Genomic DNA, 20,348 nt, shown 5'->3' with positions numbered 1-20,348 from the left:
AAAAAAATGGAAAAAATTCTGAACTTTTTCAAAGAGCGTTTTTAATTGAGATTCAGAATGAGTTGAAAAAAGTGGAAATTACAAATATCTGATTCGCTGTGGCAAATTATCTATTAGCTGTCATTTTCCATGGTGGATAACAAAACACTAACTCCTCATGGGAAGTGACAGCTAGGTATCTCAATTTTCAAAACAGTGGTATGTAGTCATCTGCCATTTTCATGTGATAAAAGTGTGATTAAAAAATTCTCCAAAATATTACAACTTTTTTCAAAGAGCCTTTTCCGTAATAAATGTCTCTGTGCAGTGTGGGAAAAGATTTACGAGATCAGTCTTCCCCCTGCATGATATTGGGTGTCAGGCCACCATTTGTCACCGTAAATCAGATACATTTTTCAATTTCTTGTCATTCAACTTATTCTGAATATAAATTAAAAATGCACTTTGAAAAAATTAAGAATTTCTTCTACTTTTTTTTGATTATTCATTCATAATTTTTCAAAACTTCTGCATGATGCAGGACTCAATTGACAATTTCAGATGACGAAAGATGAAAAAAAACGTGGAGATAACGATCGAAAGATAGTACACCCGGGCCTTAAATTTATTGAAATTGGAAATTCACCTGATCTGCCTGCTCCAACCTAGCAGCTTCCTGCCCTTTGGCATACATTTTCAGGTACATTTGCTTATTCCTCTCCTCCTGCTCGTCTAAAAGTGTCATCTGCTCACTCAATTGTGCCTTAGTGATCTCCAGCTCTTCCTCAAGCTCCTTCACCCTCGCCAGAGCCGCATCCATGGACGGACGTAGTTCACAGTAACGAGTATTCACGTCTTGCAATTGATTTAGTAGACTCTCAACCTGAAAGTCAATATTTTATTATCCCGAAACGAATTGATTTTATTGAAAAATGTTGGGAGATTGACATGACCATTGAATTACAAAGAATTAAATTTCTCAAAACAATAATGTCGTTTCATATTTCCTTATAGCCCCCTATTGATATTTTGCTTGTTGAATAGAACCAAAAAAATCCTCTCATCATTATCAATTTATGAATTTCTACAAACTATTCCAAACCAAGAATGAAAAAGAATAAAAATTACCAACAAATAATGTCTTCTGGAATTTCCCTATAAGGGATTTCTTTTTAGTTGAATAAATTCCATAAAATCCCCCTATACATTCCCTCCAACCCCTCGCCCATTCTGCCCCCCTGTCCTCACCTTATCATTATGCTTCTGCTTGATCTCCTGCACCTCATCCACATGTCTCCTGTGCATCTCCTCGATTCTCCCCTCGTAGAGGCCCACAATCTTCCTCCTCTCCTCTTCGTTTCCTTCCCTCTTGCCATCAACTGCCTCCACCCTCCCAGCCTCACAAATCCCCCCGCCCTCTTCCTTAGAGTGAATGGACTCATCCTCGAAGTGTCCAGAATCAGCGAGAGAGAGTGTCAAATCAGTCTCAACCCTCTTCTCGGGGGTTCCAGGGGACCTGGGGCTCTTCTCCCCATTCTCCTCAGGAAGATCCTTGCAGGGACTCTCGGGTGAGAAGGGGTTGTTCTCCTTGACAGTTAAGGCATCACTGGAGTCAGTCCTCTCGTCGGGGCTGTTCAGAGAGGCTTTGTAGAGTCTCAGTTCAACAACTTCCTTCGTCAGTCTCAAAATTTCTCGGTCCTTCTCGTCGATCTCCTTTTTCGCATCGTTGAGCAGTGTCTGGTACCTAGGGATGAAGAATGACTGTAAAATGACTGATTATGACTGTCAAATGACTGTAAAATGACCGCTAATGACTGTTGATAACACTGTTGGGCAGTGTCTGGGACCTAGGGATGAAGAATGACTGTAAAATGACTGCTGGTGACTATCAAATGACTGTAAAATGACCGCTACTGACTGTCAAATAACCGCTAATGACTTTTGATAACCGCCCCAAATGTTCTCAAATGACTGTCAGGGGCTGTGAAAATTCTATGAATGTTTGATGACTGTTAAATTATCATTAATGATTGTCAGTGGCAGTCGTTTAAGACTGTCAATGCCTGTCAAATCTTTGGTAATGATGGCGATTCATGATTATGGCTATCAAATATCTATAAAATAACCGTTAATGATCATCAAGGGATTTTGAATGTTTTCCAATAGTTATCAAATGACAATTAATAGCTGTTAAGAATTGTCAATTGATGTCAACAAGTGTCAATGACTGGAGATGACTGTCAAATAACTCATAATCCGTCGATAATTGTAAAATTATAATCATCGATTGTCAAACGAGTGACAATGACTGACAACGGCTGTGAACAAATATCTAATGACTGTCAAACACTGTCAAATGACAGTCGATGACCAAAACATTTCCACCTCCATTCACGCCATCTAATCTGCTTCAATGCGAGTGTCAGTGACTGTCAATGACTGTCAACAAATAACGAATGACTGTCAATCACTGTCAAATGACAGTCGATGACCAAAACATTTCCACCTCCACTCACACCATTTAATCTGCTTCAATGCGAGTGTCAGTGACTGTCAATGACTGTCAACAAATAACGAATGACTGTCAATCACTGTCAAATGACAGTCGATGACCAAAACATTTCCACCTCCACTCACACCATTTAATCTGCTTCAATGCGAGTGTCAGTGACTGTCGATGGCTGTCAACAAATACCGAATGACTGTCAATCGCTGTCAAATGACAGTCGATGACCAAAACATTTCCACCTCCACTCACACCATCTAATCTGCTTCAATGCGAGTGTCAGTGACTGTCAATGGCTGTCAACAAATACTGAATGACTGTCAATCACTGTCAAATGACAGTCGATGACCAAAACATTTCTACCTCCACTCACACCATCTAATCTGCTTCAATGCGAGTGCCAGTGACTGTCAATGGCTGTCAATAAATACCGAATGACTGTCAATCGCTGGCAAATGACAGTCGATGACCAAAACATTTCTACCTCCACTCACACCATCTAATCTGCTTCAATGCGAGTGCCAGTGACTGTCAATGGCTGTCAATAAATACCGAATGACTGTCAATCGCTGGCAAATGACAGTCGATGACCAAAACATTTCTACCTCCACTCACACCATCTAATCTGCTTCAATGCGAGTGTCAGTGACTGTCAATGACTGTCAACAAATAACGAATGACTGTCAATCGCTGGCAAATGACAGTCGATGACCAAAACATATCCACCTCCATTCCTATCTTCTAATCTGCTTCAATACGAGTGTTAGTGACTGTCAATGGCTGTCAACAAATACCGAATGACTGTCAATCGCTGTCAAATGACAGTCGATGACCAAAACATTTCCACCCCCATTCCTACCTTCTAATCTGCTTCGCTGCCCTCTGGGTGGGTGTCAGGTACTCTCCGCTATCGCCACTCTGATTGGAGCAGTGAACCACATACTTTCGGCTTCGTCCCGACCAGGTTGTGCCATTCAGGGCGAAGTGTGCGTGATCACAGGCACTTGCTGTACTGCATGCACTACCGTAACTCTTTAAACTGTCTAGGTCACTGTCGTCGTTCGGGAGGGTGGAATTCGCCGCGTGATGGGGACGCGGCCTTGCTGGTGTCAGTGATAGACTCTGGAGGAAGGGTAAAAATTTACTTCGTGAAGAAAAGCCAAGGGTGAAGTGGAGTTGAAGGGCTTCTCCGAGGTGAAGCTTATCTCGTCATCAGTTTTTCGAAAATATCTCCGAATCTACGAGAGATAGGCGGACTTTGATGAGAACTTTTTTTGTAGATTGAACTTTGCTGCACAAAAAAGGTCCTCAAGAAAATCTTGCTATCTCCGTTTGGTTCGAAGATATTCATCAATAACTCGAAACTGAGCGAGAGCTTGCTCAATTAAGACGAGACGGCTGAGCCAACGATTTATTTTTTTACGGAATTTTAAATTTTAATTTTTTTCACTTGCGCGTAAAGTGAAATTGGGAAAAGTGTTCTTTGACCATTGGGGGGGGGGTAGCACTCACCTTCGGCGAGTGCTCCACTCCTCCCGCGGGTCAAATGGCTGTTTTTGTCGCAAGGCCGAAACAAGTGGGAAATTGCTCTTTTATTGCATACAGTACAGTTATTTTTGCTCATAAATTAGCAATGTGCTTCCGAATGGTTATTTTGCACATCATTTTCTCCTATCATGTGTAATTCATTGTGTATTTCATTTTATTAAATTGAATAAGATTTCTTTTCAACTAATTTTGTCGGATTTTCAACTCAGTTGAATGTTATCATCATCATTATTCTTATTATCCCTTTCTTCTGTACAACCGATTGTCTTTTTTACGGTTCTATTGCTCCCCTCAGCCCTTCGATAAAATGTTAATAGAAAAATTTTATTTACACATACTTGAATGACTTTGAAACATCACATTTGAAGAAAGCATCGGAAAGCTCACTTTCAGGGAAATTCATGGGAAATTGGAAATTTTCAACAATCATCATAAAAATCAAATCAACCAATACAGCTATCGTAATCATCTTTTAACTTGGACTTAATGGCATTGAAACAAACATTTTAAGCTATGATTGAAGTCATTTGAAGTACGATATTCAAAGATATCCCCGGAATTCTGATTTTCAAAAAATACAAAATTTTTGCAAATTTTCAAATTAATCAAAATAACGATTATTGCGATCGCTTTCATCTTCGAACTCGGTCAAAAGGACATCCAAACAAATTTTGTCAGACATCATTCAATCAATTCAGAGCATTTTTTTTAGTTATCGTGGGACAACCGATTAAATTCAGTAGTGAAGTGGTAAACCGGTATAAGTCGATTTTGACTATTGGCCAGTTTTCAATAAATATCTCGGAATCTAAGGGAAATAGCGAAATTGTTGTTATTTCCTTTTTTGTAGCTCTCAATTTGCTCTACAAAAAAGGTTATGACAAAAATTTTGCTATTTCCCTTAGATTTTGAGATATTCACTGAAAACTGGGCAATAGTCAAAATCGACTTATACCGGTTTACCACTTCACTGCTGAATTGAATTTTAACTAATGCCGATCGATAGGGCTCAATAATACCTACATCTGAAAAAAAAAAATTCAATTCCATCAATTCATCAAATTCAAACGATTACAAAGCTTTCATTTGGAGGCAGTAAAATTTTTTTTAAAACCCAGATCTCTTAATTTTCATTTCCTTTTTTCGTTTATCTGAAGAAAAAAATTGGACTGAAATCTCTGATGGGGCAAAATAGATTGTCTTTATGTTTTGAATTTTGTAATTTCATAATTTTGAAACTACAGTACTGACAATTCTCTCTCTCTCTCTCTCTCTCTCCCTCTCTCTCTGTTTCTCCAGCCCTTCAAGACTCTTTACATTTTCATCTCTTCATCACGATTTTTCTGAACTTACTGAGGGACAACTGCGCGCATTCCTCCCATCGCTCGGATCACTTCCCCTTAGATCCGACATCTGGACATTCACAAATCGTTCGCCAGTCTTCCATGAAGCCACCAAAATCACCCCCACCCCTTGAAATCCCACGAATCACTTGAAAAACTCGAAATTGGAGGGAAAATTCAGGACTAATGCTCCACTTCCCCTAGATCTGCGCACTTTGTTTTTATTTTTATTTTTTGGTAATTAGGCCACTGTGTCTAGTTGGACGGAGGTCAACGGAGGATTCCGTAAACACTGAGTAGAACCTGGGTTAGGAGAGGAAAATAAAAAAAAGAGGGGTGTCTGCGCCGACGCATCAGTGTACAAAGGTCAGGGTGTCTCCACTCCAGCTCCATCACCCCGACTTTACACCACGAAAATTCGGTCCAAAAAATTGAAAAACATTCGGAAAATTTCACCGAAACCTCCGCCCACTCCCAACACATTTATCAACCCTCATTGAGTCATCAAAAAAATTTTTAATGGTTTTTTAAATAATTTAGAGAGATAAATTGGTAGAAAAAATTGTCGAGATTCTCAGGAAATTCAATTTTCTCCTCTGTTCCGGTTTCGTGAGAGGTGGAGGGGAGGGAGGGGGTGAACGGGGGGTGGAAAAATTATTAAGAAAGTTCAATCGATTTCTAAATCAAAATTTTAATTAATTTGATTATCGATTTGTAATCAAAATTTAGAAATTTCAAGAAATTTCTGTTTTTTTTTCTTTTTTAATTTTTTTTTTCAATTTTTAGGGAGAGGGCCTGGGGGAGTGACACAATGAGAAGATTTGATTGTTTTAAATCATTTATCTTGATGAATTCTGATTCATTGAGTCGTCAGTGAGAAAATAAAATTATAATAACTCATCAACAAAACACGGAATCACATTCTCGCTATTGGCTATTGGATATTTATTAAGACTTCAGGCAAAAGCCCATCGAATCCTACCAGAAAGTATACAAATGTAAAAGTACAACTTTTGTTCACACGAAAATCAATCAATCAACTAAATATAGAAAAATATATAAATAAATTTAAGGCCCGGGTGTACTATCTTTCGAACGTTATCTGGATTTTTTAAATCTTTCGTAATCCAAAATTGTCAATTGAGTGGTACATCATGTAGAAATTCCCAAAAATTATGATGGAATGATAAAAAAAATAGAAAAAATTCTGAACTTTTTCGAAGAGCGTTTTTAATTGAGATTCAGAATGAGTTGAAAAAAGAGGAAATTACAAATATCTGATTGGCTGTGGCAAATTATCTATTAGCTGTCATTTTCCATGGTGGATAACAAAACACTAACTCCTCATGGGAAGTGACAGCTAGGTATCTCAATTTTCAAAACAGTGGTATGTAGTCATCTGCCATTTTTATGTGATAAAAGTGTGATTAAAAAATTCTCCAAAATATTACAACTTTTTTCAAAGAGCCTTTTCCGTAATAAATGTCTCTGTGCAGTGTGGGAAAAGATTTACGAAATCAGTCTTCCCCCTGCATGATATTGGGTGACAGCCCGCCATTTGTTACCGTAAATCAGATACATTTTTCAATTTCTTGTTATTCAACTTATTCTGAATATAAATTCAAAATGCTCTTTGAAAAAATTGAGAATTTTTTCTACTTTTTTAAAATTATTCATTCATAATTTTTCAAAACTTCTGCATGATGCAGGACTCAATTGACAATTTCAGATGACGAAAGATGAAAAAAAATATCGAGATAACTTTCGAAAGATAATACACCCGGGCCTTAAAAAAATTTTTAAAAATGAAGTAAAATTTTTTCTTCACAAAAATATAACTATCTCAGGAATTACAAGTCCTAGCGAGATTTTTTTGGGCTCAGTCGAAAGCCTGGAAAATTTCCAATTCAAAACACTGGCATTGATCCCGTTTTGCCCCCATACTCCTTAAGACGCGGATCAAAACGTAAAAATCGAGAGAAAAAATCGGTATTTTTAGTTTTTGTTGATTTCAGGACAATTAGTGGGGCAAAATGGGGTAATGATCAGGGTTTTGGATCGGAAATATTTCCAGTTGTTCAACCAAAGTGGGAGAATTCCACTAAACATGAGTCTTCATGACATAATTATGAAGAATTGATTTGTTTGTTTGGAATTGAGAAGAAAACTGAGAAGAAATTCCGAAAATTTCGAAAATTGTTGGTTCTCCGAGGATTTTTTGAGTGGGCAAGGTCGGAGAGGGGGTGAGAGGCAACAGGTACGCAGGACGATGAGTCCTGGGTGGTATCGATTTGCTCTAGTTCTCCAGGTGCATGAATTTTCAGTGGAAGTCCAAGGTGGAAGTGGTTTTATGGAGATTGTGTCGATGGAGAGGTCGTGTAAATACCAATTCCATTTTGTTTTATTTCTCTGAGGATTTCGCTGAGCGAATGGATTCCATTGTTGAAGAATTTTTGCTTAAATTTCGGGCAGAGTTTTTGAAAAATTCCACCCAGTGACAGTTACATTGAAATTTAGGAGAATTTTGTCGTTGAAAATTCACAATTTGATGAAAAAATCAGTGGAAATTGTGAGTTTGGGTTCAATTATTCCAGGAAAATTCATGAAATTAGGAAGGTTTGGGTAAATTTATTCTGGAATCTTCAATTGATTGAACATCCTGAGTAATTTGGAGCTGAATATTCATGTTTTGATTTTTTTGATGAAGAAAGTTAGAAAATTCTTGTCTTTTTGATAAAAAATTTTGAATTCTATTGAACTTTGATTTAAAAACTTGAGGATGTTTAGGCGAAAATGAAAAATTGAGAGTGTTTGAGTAAATTATAGAGGGAAAGAATCTTTTTAGAGAGGATTTTGTCGAAAATTTTCTCAGCTATTCGATGGAATCATTCGAAATTCGATGAAGGTGATCGTTTTACTTAAAACTGAAAGGAAATTTCTTAAGAAATTTGAGAATATCTCAGTGGTGCTACAGGAAATTATTAAATGATATGTCTGAAGTCAATTAGATACTCCGTAAAAATTTCCTTCGAAATTTTTCCTCAATAACAAAATAATTATCTAACAATAACAATTAAATATTCTTCATCCAACACCGACAATTTTCCCCTTCACTAATTACCCAATTATCTCCAAAACCTTCGACTCTCCGAAAAAATACAAAAAAATCTTTTTTGCAGCGAATTAAATTTCCAAAAAAAAATATCTTATGACATTTTCCCCTATCTCCACTCGTGACTGAGATAATTCAACAATTACCAAAAACTCTGTAATTCTCTCTTTCGAATCACAAAAAAATCATTGAAAAATCCTTTACCTCCATAAAATCCCAAATAAAATCATGAAAAAATAACTGAAAACTTGCGAGTGATCAGTGTCTCCGTGAATTTTTCACATTAACAAGAGAATTGCCTAACAATAACAATGAAATTACCTAACAATAACAATCAAATATTCTCCACTCAAAACCGACAATTTTCCCCTTCACTAATTACCCAATTATCTCCAAAACCTTCGACTCTACGAAAAAATATAAAAAAATCTTTTTTGCAGCGAATTAAATTTCCAAAAAAAAATATCTTATGACATTTTCCCCTATCTCCACTCGTGACTGAGATAATTCAACAATTACCAAAAACTCTGTAATTCTCTCTTTCGAATCACAAAAAAATCATTGAAAAATCCTTTACCTCGATAAAATTCCGAATAAAATCATGAAAAAATAACTGAAAACTCACGAGTGATCGGTGTCTCGGTGAGTCAACTCCATTCTCCGTGATTGCGGGAAATAAATCCGGTTGATACTGTTGCAATCCACCGCTGTGCCTCTGATGATACCCCTGAATTGTACTCGAGCCAAGTGTTCCAGTGCGTGAGTGATGATGATACACGCGTTCCCCACGTACGCGCATGCTCGAGGAACGACGCAGAGCAGTTGGGGATGGTCGGGGTATGCGAGAGTCGTTAGGGGAGGTTGGCGAGGTCAACTCTACACTCCTAGATGTGCCATTTAGTCCTGGTGACAGAGGGGAGGCAGGACTCGTGGGGGATGTTACCGGTGCACGAGTCCCAGATGTCGGAGTTGTGACTGACCCCGAGCGCAGGGACGATGAACTGGGACTGCGCTCCAGCCCCTGACGGACCATTTTACTCTGGAAAACCGAAATGAAGATTTATGGATTTTTTGAATTATCGGCTCCGAGTGGAAGATCTGGAATTTTTTAAATTTAAATTTTCGGTTTCTGGTGTTATACCGACGAATTGGTATTAAATTGGCAATTTGCTCTCGAATAAAAGGTCTGTGACGATGCTTTTAAAATTTAATTTTATGGTCCGTGGAATTGAACATTACCTCAATGTTGGCAGCTAATATTGGGATAACGTTGGCAGCCAATACTGGCCCAACGTTGGCAGCCAACATTGGCCCAACGTTGGCACTCAACATTACCGTAACCTTGGCAGCCAATATTGGCCCAACATTGGGAGCCTATATTCACCCAACGCTGGCTGCCAACATCGACCCTACGGTGGTACTCAACATTACCGCAACGTTGACAGCCAATATTGGTCCAACGTTGGCAGCCAACCCCGGCCCAACGTTGGTAGCCAACATTGACCCGACGTTGGCACTCGACATTGGCCCAACGTTGGCTGCCAATATTAATCCAACATTAGCACTCAACATTACCGTAACGTTGGCAGCCAACATTGCCCCAATGTCCATAGCCAGCATTACCGTAACGTTAGCAGCCAACATTGCCTCACCGTCGGTAACCAACATTGCCCCAATGTTGGTAGCTAACATTGAACCAACGCTGGCAGCCAACATTGTCCCAACGTTTGGTAGCCAATATTCACACAACATTGGCTACCAATATTGAACCAACGCTGGCAGCCAATATTGTCCCGACATTGGTCATCAATATGACCGTAACGTTGGCAGCCAACATTGACCCAACATTGCCCCAATGTCCATAACCAACATGACCGTAACGTTAATAGCCAACATTGCCTCAACGTCGGTAACCAACATTGCCCCAACATCGATAACCAACATTACCGTAGCGTTGGCAGCCAATATTGTCCCAACGCTGGGACCCAACATTGCCCCAACGTTGAAATTCTTTACCTCTCCCTGAATATTGGTTTTTTTAAAATTTATAAAAATTCCCTATCGCTCTCTCAACAATTGCAAAGTATGATTTTGAAGAAAATAATGTGATTATTGATTTTAAAAAATTTATAAGTGATTAATGTAAGGGAACTTGAGTGAAAAATTCCTCTTGATAAATACTGACTGACTAGAATTTATTGTGTCTTATTCATGACTTTTAATAATATTGTAATAGAAAATGTACTACTTAATGCTTGCAGGGATTATCATGCCCCAGAACTTAATAAATGCTTTCATCATCATCATCATCATCATCAAGACTTAATCACCAGAAATCTCATAATGAGTCACAAAAAAATATCTCAACATTTTTTTTTCAGATAATGAAATTCTCCACAAGAAATGACTGAACCGCATCAAATCCTCTGAAATTCTTATTTCCACGGTTTTCGATCAAATTCTCTCTCAGCAAATTGAATAACTCCCTCACTCAGAATTCCCAGACATCTTCCCCACTTGCATAATGCACTTACTCGACATGAAACGCGAGGCTTCCCTCTTACAAATCGGTTACTCCCCTCGCAGCGTAAACACAAATTGATCCTCTCTCCAAGACGTGAAATTTCGCTTAGGGTCGAGGACACATCGATCGGCTCGAGCCGACGCAGGTCAGTTAACCGATCGAAAGCCCGGTATTACCTCACAACTCCCCGCCAACAATTTTTCCACGCGTTTTACAGTCACTACATCAGTGAAAGTAAAATGGAACACTCTAGAGTGTAATTATCTATCAAGAAAACACGGAAACACATTCTCCCTTCACAAAAACTTGAATATCTCGGGAGCCATGGGCCCTATCTAGGCCATTCTGGTCTCATTCGAAAGTCTGAAAAATTTCTGATCTAAAACCCTGGTCATAAACCCATTTTGCTTCCATACTCCTTAAGAGACCGATCAAAACTTGGATTCGGCCGAAAAATCGAAAAAAAGAATCGGCAGTTTTATTTCTTCCTAGGGGGTTATAACCCCCATGATCCTTATTTTGACCCTTGTGACCCTTAATTTGACCCTCGTGACCCTCATTATACCTGTCGTGACCCTTCATTTCTGAGCCTTAATTTTGAAGTTTTAATTTCGTGACGCTTAGTTTCTGACCCCCGTAATCCTATTTTGGACTCTCAATCTGATCTTTGTGATCCTTAATCTGACCCTTGTGACCCTTATTTTGACCCCGGCGAGTCTTAGTTTCTGACCTTTGTTTTTTAACCTCCATGTCCCTTAATTAGACCCTTACTCTGACCCTTGTGACCCTTAATCTGATCCTTGTTACTCTTATTTGGGCCTCAATCCGACCCTTGTGCCCCTGATTTTAATCATTATGACCTTTAGTCTGACCCTTGCGACCCTTATTTTGATCCTCATAACGCTTATTCTCTAACCCTCATGACGCTTAGTTTTGAAGTCTTAATTTCCAGTACCAAATTTTCATCACCAGAAATCGATTTTGATTTTTATAATATAGGGAGATTCATTTCAGGACAATTTGTGGGACAAAATGACCCTTGTGATCTTTAGTCTCAGTGACACTTATTTAGACCCTTAATCTGACCCTTACTACCCTTATTTGGGTCCTTAATCTGACCCTTGTGACCCTTGCTCAGTCCCTTGTGACGCCTATTTTGGCCCTCATGACCTTTATTTCGACCCTCGCGACCCTTATTTTGACCCTCATAACCCTTAATCTGACCCTCATAACCCTTAATTTGGGAGTTATCATTTTTCACTCCCAAATTTTTATCACCAGAAATTGATTTTGATAATATAGGGAGATTCATTTCAGGACAACTTGTGGGGCAAAATGACCCTTGTGATCTTTAGTCTCATCCTAGTGACATTTATTTAGACCCTTAATCTGACCGTTGCTACCCTTATTTGGGTCCTTAATCTGACCCTTGTGACCCTTGCTCAGTCCCTTGTGACTCCTATTTTGGCCCTCATGACCTTTATTTCGACCCTCGCGACCCTTATTTTGACCCTCATAACCCTTAATCTGACCCTCATAACCCTTAATTTGGGAGTTATCATTTTTCACTCCCAAATTTTTATCACCAGAAATTGATTTTGATAATATAGGGAGATTCATTTCAGGACAACTTGTGGGGCAAAATGACCCTTGTGATCTTTAGTCTCATCCTAGTGACATTTATTTAGACCCTTAATCTGACCGTTGCTACCCTTATTTGGGTCCTTAATCTGACCCTTGTGACCCTTGCTCAGTCCCTTGTGACGCCTATTTTGGCCCTCATGACCTTTATTTCGACCCTCGCGACCCTTATTTTGACCCTCATAACCCTTAATCTGACCCTCATAACCCTTAATTTGGGAGTTATCATTTTTCACTCCCAAATTTTTATCACCAGAAATTGATTTTGATAATATAGGGAGATTCATTTCAGGACAACTTGTGGGGCAAAATGACCCTTGTGATCTTTAGTCTCATCCTAGTGACATTTATTTAGACCCTTAATCTGACCGTTGCTACCCTTATTTGGGTCCTTAATCTGACCCTTGTGACCCTTGCTCAGTCCCTTGTGACTCCTATTTTGGCCCTCATGACCTTTATTTCGACCATCGCGACCTTTATTTTGACCCTCATAACCCTTAATCTGATCCTCATGACCCTTAATTTTGGAGTCGTCATTTTTCAGTCCCAAATTTTTGTCACCAGAAATTGATTTGGATTTTGATAATATTGAGAAATTCATTTCAGGACAATTTGTGGGACAAAATGATCCTTGTGATCTTTAGTCTCATCCTAGTGACACTTATTTAGACCCTTGATCTGACCCTTGCTACCCTTATTTGGGTCCTTAATCTGACCCTTGTGATCCTTGCTCGATCTCTTGTGACTCCTATTTTGACCCTCATGAGCTTTATTTCGACCCTCGCGACCCTTATTTTGACCCTCATAACCCTTAATCTGATCCTCATGACCCTTAATATTGGAGGCATCATTTTTCAGTCCCAAATTTTTATCAGCAGAAATTGATTTGGATTTTTATAATATTGAGAGATTAATTTCAGGACAATTTGTGGGGCAAAATGGATTCATGACCAGTGTTTTGGATCGGAAATTTTCTCGGCTTTCAACTGAAACTGGAATTATTTTTTCAACTATTTTGTGTTACAGAATAATGAGGGTTTTATTGAACTACATTTTATTTGTTGGTCTTGAGATAAAAATAGCACGGATGGGAACAGACGAGACGGGAAAATGCATTGATTATCGGGTTCTCGGGGTGAAAGGGGAGTTTTATCCCTAGGAAATGTGCGGATCGATCGTGTGCTACCACAGTGCTATTTCCAGATGTTTTATTGCGATAAAAAATATTCAGCAGTTGCATTATTTCTTCTTTTGAATTTTTCATGACTTTTTTTCTGCTAACAATTGAATGAAAATGCTGCGTGGAAAATCGGCTTTTCGTGGCTTATCATTATGCTGATTGTGGGGGAGACAAGGGGGCTGGGGTACTGACGTGGAATATAAAAAGATAAATATGGGTCTTTCGGGAATGATTATCGGTTACGGTTTACGTTGCTCCACTGTCCTCACGCGTGTGTCTATTTTCCAAACATACGGAGGGCGATAGACATGGTCTAGATTTTTTTGGAAAGGTTGAAGACCTCGGGGTCATTGTCATCGGCAGGGAATTGTTCATGGACTGGTCATTTTTTTTTCCATTTTTTAAACATTGTTTTTCTCGGTTTCTATGGAAATTAAGTTATTTGAATTCTAATTTGTGTTAGAAAATAATGAAATTTGAATTTGAAAAAATGCACTTATTTATTTTTTTATGTCTGGGCATTGGCAAATACTCGATGCATGTCGTAACATAATTTTTTCACATTTTTTTTTATAAAAAGAAGACGGAAAAATTATTTTTGCATTTTTTATTTTTTTTGGGTTTTGAGAAGAATTTTTTTTTCAAGATGTTTGGGGTTTTGGAGATATGAAGGAGATTGTTGATGATTTATTCATGAAGTTGGACCTCTTGAATTGTTCATTAATTATTTATGATTGAAATTTTTTTTTTAATTTTTTCTTGAGGTTTTGATGAGAATTATTTTGTTACGGAACTGGAAATTCAATTGCAATTGCCTTTACTAAATATTTAAAAAGTCGCCAATGCATGTTATAGCTACATTTTTTATGATAAATAAGTTTTTCATATATTTTTTTCCGTAAAAAAGCAGATGGAAAAAATTATTTTTGAATTTTTTACTTTTTTTCCTGTTGATTTGGGAAGAGAAAAAGTGTGTATTAATATTTCAAGACGTTTAGGGTTTTGCAAATATAGATGAGATGATTTTTAATTAAATTTTTGGAGTTGAGATGATTTTTTTCAGGGATTTTTCCTGGGAATTTTCACGAAAAATTAAGGGGAATTATTGAATAACGGAGTTGGCAACTCCGTTATAATGTTTTTTTAACGTTCCTCGGCCTTGAGAATACTGTACTGTCACGTCACGGGGTATTCGCTCGTTACAAATATATTTTTAATGATTTATTTCCGCGTGAAACAATGAGAAGATAAGAATTATACCATATTTAATACCAGATTCGGTATTTATAATTGGAGAATTTCAGCAGTTGTCAATTTTTGTTTCATTATTTCGACAGTAAGGGGTTTTATGGATAAATATTTAGACAAATATTTATGGAATTCCGAAAAACAGTCTCACTCCAAAAATGATTAAACAATTAATTGTTGACTGGGGATTTCAGATTCCCATATAAGCCATTTTCTTTTATTCAGTAATTGTTAAATATATCGATAACGAGTGGATGCATCAAAAAACGTTAAAGGACTTTTTTGAAGAACATGAAATTTCCTACAAACAATGGTATATGACATTTCCTTCTAAATCCACTCTATCCGAAGATAATTCACTGATTAACAATTGCGTCAATCTTTTCAAGTTTTAGATGAGCCATTTTGTCATTCTTTAATCGTTGACTATCTCGACAACGACTGGTTTTATCGCAAAAAGCCACATGAACTTTTTTGTACCTTACGAAATTCTCCACAAAAAATGTCTTATAACATTTTCCCCTAAACCCACTCACTCCCTCAATACTTCGCCATTAAACAAAATGCAAAAAATCGACTCGTTCAATTACTTCAATTTCAACTAAAAAATCAATCAATTCCCGTATTTCCCCCCATTCCCCGCAATTCTGTCGACCAAAACCTACTGATGAAATAATCTGAGACCTCCGAAATATCATAAACACTTAAAAAAAACCAAAACAGATGTTTTAAAATTCAATTAAAGAATACATCATATATCGCGATTATTTCAACCTTTTCTGCATATCAACCATTTTATCATTCAGTAATCATTAAATATCTCGACAACAACTGCTTCCATCGCTAAATGTCACATAACTTTTTTATACCTTACAAAATTCTCCACAAAAAATGTTCTATAACATTTTATCCTAAACCCACTCACTCCGGAGCTACTTCCCCATTACACAAAATGCAAAAAATCGACTCGTTCAATTACTTCAATTTCAACTAAAAAATCAATCAATTCCCGTATTTCCCCCCATTCCCCGCAATTCTGTCGACCGAAACCTACTGATGAAATAATCTGAGACCTCCGAAATATCATAAACACTTAAAAAAAACCAAAACAGATGTTTTAAAATTCAATTAAAGAATACATCATATATCGCGATTATTTCAACCTTTTCTGCATATCAACCATTTTATCATTCAGTAATCATTAAATATCTCGACAACAACTGCTTCCATCGCTAAATGTCACATAACTTTTTTATACCTTACAAAATTCTCCACAAAAAATGTTCTATAACATTTTATCCTAAACCCATTCACTCCGGAGCTACTTCCCCATTACACAAAATGCAAAAAATCGACTCGTTCAATTACTTCAATTTCAACTAAAAAATCAATCAATTCCCGTATTTCCCCCCATTCCCCGCAATTCTGCCCACCAAAACCTACTGATGTAATAATCTGAGACCTCCGAAATGTCCCAAACACCTCAGAAAACCCGAAAACAGGTGTTTTGAAATTCAATCGAGGGCTTTAAAAATTCCCGACGTCAAAGCTTCTGGCAATCAGATCATTCCACCTGTCATTATCACCATTATCACTCACTAAAACAGATAGAGCACATGCGACACTCACCGATAATTGTCACGTGACGTCTGTGGTTCGCATAAACCCTCCAGAAGCCGAAAAACTCCGGATTGAATTGAAAATCCGGGGACAACAAATCACAAAATCGAATGAAAAGTTCTCTCACTCACTCACTTGTTCCGTTCTGTTCTGTTTTGCTCAATTCTATTCTGTCTCCGCACTCATTCGTGTCTTCGATAATTTATTGACCTCGACGTAAATACCGTCTGGCACTTGGGAGTCACGACACGCCGTTGCGACGACAGGGACATGACTGCTGAGAGAGAGACAAAAAACTCGTGAAAATGGAAGTGTAAATTCAGTTTTGTTGGGATTGCGGTTCGCTGGGGTCGGTAATTCCTCTCTTCATGATATAAATAACGTTTCAGGGTGAAGTTATGATGAATGTTGGGGAAATTATTGAGTTGTTGAAGCGTTATTCGTGATTTTTGAATTTTTGTTTGGAGTTTTAGGGTGGGAAATCACGGTTCTAGGGATTTTTGGTGAATTTTTGAGGGATAGAGGGAGGGTATGGGTTATCGAGGATTGGTGGGGCATTGTGGGTCGTCGGTAAGGCAGGAAATTCGGATTTTAGGAGCTGGAGGGGGTGATAATCGATCTCTTAGGGAGAATTTTGAAAAAATAAAGAACGAAGATTTTTCACATTTTTTTTTTCTTATTCCATAATTTATATGTTGGGTAAAACTTTTCAAATCCTTCCTTTATTGGAAAAAATGATTGAAAAACTGTAAATTAATTTTTCTCGAATATTTTAATGTCGAAATAATTAAAGAATTCATTAAAATTCGCTAATTGTTATTAAATTTTGAAAATTATTTTAATTATTAATTATTAAACAATTAAGCAATTCATTTTTAATTTCAAAATTTTACTTTTTGATTGATTAAATAATCGTCAGTCTGTCGAAGTCAATGACTGATTTATAAAATATTCGAAAATTTGAAATTAAAGAATGAAAATATTTATTTATCTTCATTAATTTATAGTTACTTTTTTTTATTGAAAATACGCAGAATAATTGCCCAGTGAACAAATGTTTTTTTTTTAAATTAATTTCATTTTATGTTTCAGTGAACTACTGGAATTGTTGTCATTATGTTCCTAAAAATGCAGATTCATGAAGGGGTTATTAAAATTTTGCAAACAATACCATAAACATTCCACTGAAATTTTATTAAACTATCCACCGGTAAAACTACAACAACAATGCTTAAAAAAGCTACACATAAAAAATTTCGCGTCTTACACTAAACATTTCCATTTTCCAATAAATTTTGTACTTACACTGACATGAGGTATATCTCAACACCTACATTATATTCTTAACATTAACATCATAATCTTGAGTAAGCAACATCCAAAAATGCACAATAAAATTTCTCATTTGTGAATGAAGTCCTTAGAATTTTATTATTATCCCACGTCGTCCCCCTAGTTCCTCTGATTTCATGTTTTCGGTTATATATGCGAAACGACTTCAAATATTGGAATGAAAATCGTCCCGTTCGATAGCCGGGGAAATTTCCGATGAAATCTACCGGTTATAGTCCCATTTCGGTCCACTTATGCCTTATTCACATTAAAAAACAAGATTGCTTTCTCAAACCCCTAGAATTCACTCCTGAATTCCTCAAATGGAATTCCTTCCCTTGATCTTTTCAGACACCCTCTGAACTATCACCCCTCCTGAAAAATACCAAAAGATTTTTTTAGATCATTAAAATACCTCGGATATTCCCGAGAGCAAAAAAACCCTAGAATTCACTCCGGAATTCCTAGGAGGAAATGCTCGCGCTGTAAACATCAATCCCAAAAAAGATTTTTCTTTTCAGATCCTTTCTTTTACGAAATATTCTCAAAAAACAAATCGACGACGTTATCCCCTAGAATTCACCCGTGGTCTTCTCGAATAAGATTCCCCTATTTCCCTCGCATATATTTTTTGGACCATCACTCCCTAGCGGAGGAAAGGAATCCTTGCTAGATCTGCAAAAACGAAACTCCCATCTAAAGCCCCTAGAATTTACTCCTGAATTCCAGAACATCTTTTTTGTAGAAAATTCTCCACAAAAAAAAATTCTGACTTTTCCCCCTAGACTCCGTCTATTCTGAGAAAGTCCCAAAAATAAAATTCCCTCCCAAACCTCTAGAACTTCCTCCTGAATTGCTCAAAGAAAATTCCTCCACTTTCTTCTCAAAGATCTAGTGAACCATTAACAGGGGTTCATCGAGATTACGAAGCGATTCTAGGGGATCAGGGGGGCTTAGTCCCCTAGAATCACTTCTTGCTCTTGATATCCCTCTTCCTCCCCTTGCTCTCCCCCCTCTCCTTGTACTCCTGCCACAGATCATCCTTCTCCTTTTCCATCAGTATCTCGCAGATCATTCCCCTGAACCTTCTCCTCTCGCCGTCACCGTTGAGCACTTCCTCCTCGAACCACCACCAGAATCCCATGGAGTCCCTCTTATAGAACACTCTGAACCACCTCTCCCCCTCGTCCAGGGCCCCCCTCATCCTCCCCTTGAGCCCCTCCTCCCGGTAGATCTCCTTCACGACCTCGAACTCCTTCAGCTTCCCGAGCAAGAAGAAGATCCTCCAGTAGTTCACCCCGTAACTCTTCCTCAGCTCAACCGAGCTCTTCTCCCAGATCCTCCTGAAGTAGCTGAAGTACTTGTTCTCCAGGATCGAGACCCCAAACGTCTCGTAGTGCTTCCAGGCCTTATAGAGTGTTCCAGCGGTGATGAAGTTGAAGCTCTCAGCATCCAGAAGATGAAAGTTCCTCTCTACACTCCAGATGAAGGACTCCTGCCAGGGAAAGTTGACGAAAGCCCCGAGGATCATCAGGAAGTCACGTTTCTTCTCCAGCGGACTGAACAAATCCTCCAGGTCGTCCTGATCAACCTGACCCAAGAGGAAGATCGATATCTCCGAGTGTTCCTCGTACTCCTGCACCCTCAGTGGTGCGATCCATCCGTTCCTACTGCCCGAGGACATCAGCGACACCTCCAGCATCTTCAGGAGGTTCCGCCCCCTCTCCTCCTCCGTCAATTTTCTCCAGAAGTACTTGACACCAGCCAAGTTCCCATTGAACACCGCGAACCTGAACAGGTTCTCCTCGATGGAGATATGTCGACAGCACCGGTGATAATTCTTCTCCCGCTGGTAGACCTTGTTCTCCAGCAGCCGCTGGACAACCAGCAGTAGCTCGTCCATTTTGTTGTAGTACTTGTACACGAAGTACGCGGGAATTATCTCATTCTTGTGAATCGAGAGGTCATCGTTCAGTCCATTCAGAAACTGTTTCAGGCCCTCTGGCGTCGGGGAGAGACTCCAGACGTCCTCGATACAGTCCTCCAGACAGAGATTGAAGAGTTCTGAATAAATCGCTGGAGTCTGCGGTAATTTTCCAAGGTTGTGGAGGATCTCGAAGGTTTTCGCTGAGTTTATGGCACCATCTTGTGTCCACTGCAGGTTGTTTATGAAGTTCTCTACATGAGTCTCGATGGCTGGAGGTTCAGGGAAGGACTTCAAGGGCCGGGAGGGGGGATTCAGGGGCTGAGAGGGGGTAATCGATGGGTATAACTGGGAAATAGGGGGGAAGGAGGGGGGATTCAAGGGCCGGGAG

At 38.4% G+C, this 20,348-nt stretch overlaps 1 protein-coding gene across 3 annotated transcripts in view; it reads right to left on the bottom strand.

Annotated features, from left to right (window-relative positions):
• LOC107035939 overlaps positions 1-17,187 on the bottom strand; it is a 29,866-nt gene extending 12,679 nt beyond the window's left edge. For 2 of the 3 annotated variants that reach the window (XM_015253601.1, XM_015253602.1), the window contains exons 1-5: positions 16,711-17,187; positions 9,114-9,527; positions 3,345-3,607; positions 1,228-1,723; positions 626-862 (exon numbers count right to left, since the gene is read on the bottom strand). In XM_015253601.1, coding sequence (XP_015109087.1) covers positions 626-862; positions 1,228-1,723; positions 3,345-3,607; positions 9,114-9,521 — 1,404 coding nt within the window. In that variant the 5' untranslated portion in view covers positions 9,522-9,527; positions 16,711-17,187. Of the gene's footprint in view, positions 1-625; positions 863-1,227; positions 1,724-3,344; positions 3,608-5,386; positions 5,651-9,113; positions 9,528-16,710 lie in introns of those variants that run through there. The other variant, XM_015253603.1, reaches the window with a different exon arrangement.
• Positions 17,188-20,348: the final 3,161 nt, after the last annotated feature.

The sequence above is a fragment of the Diachasma alloeum genome, unplaced genomic scaffold, assembly GCF_001412515.2.
Source record: "Diachasma alloeum isolate Michigan unplaced genomic scaffold, Dall2.0 Dall_scaffold_00202, whole genome shotgun sequence".
NCBI lineage: Eukaryota > Metazoa > Arthropoda > Insecta > Hymenoptera > Braconidae > Diachasma > Diachasma alloeum.
Note: the sequence above shows the minus strand (reverse complement) of the source record. Positions and strands in the feature narration are given on the sequence as shown.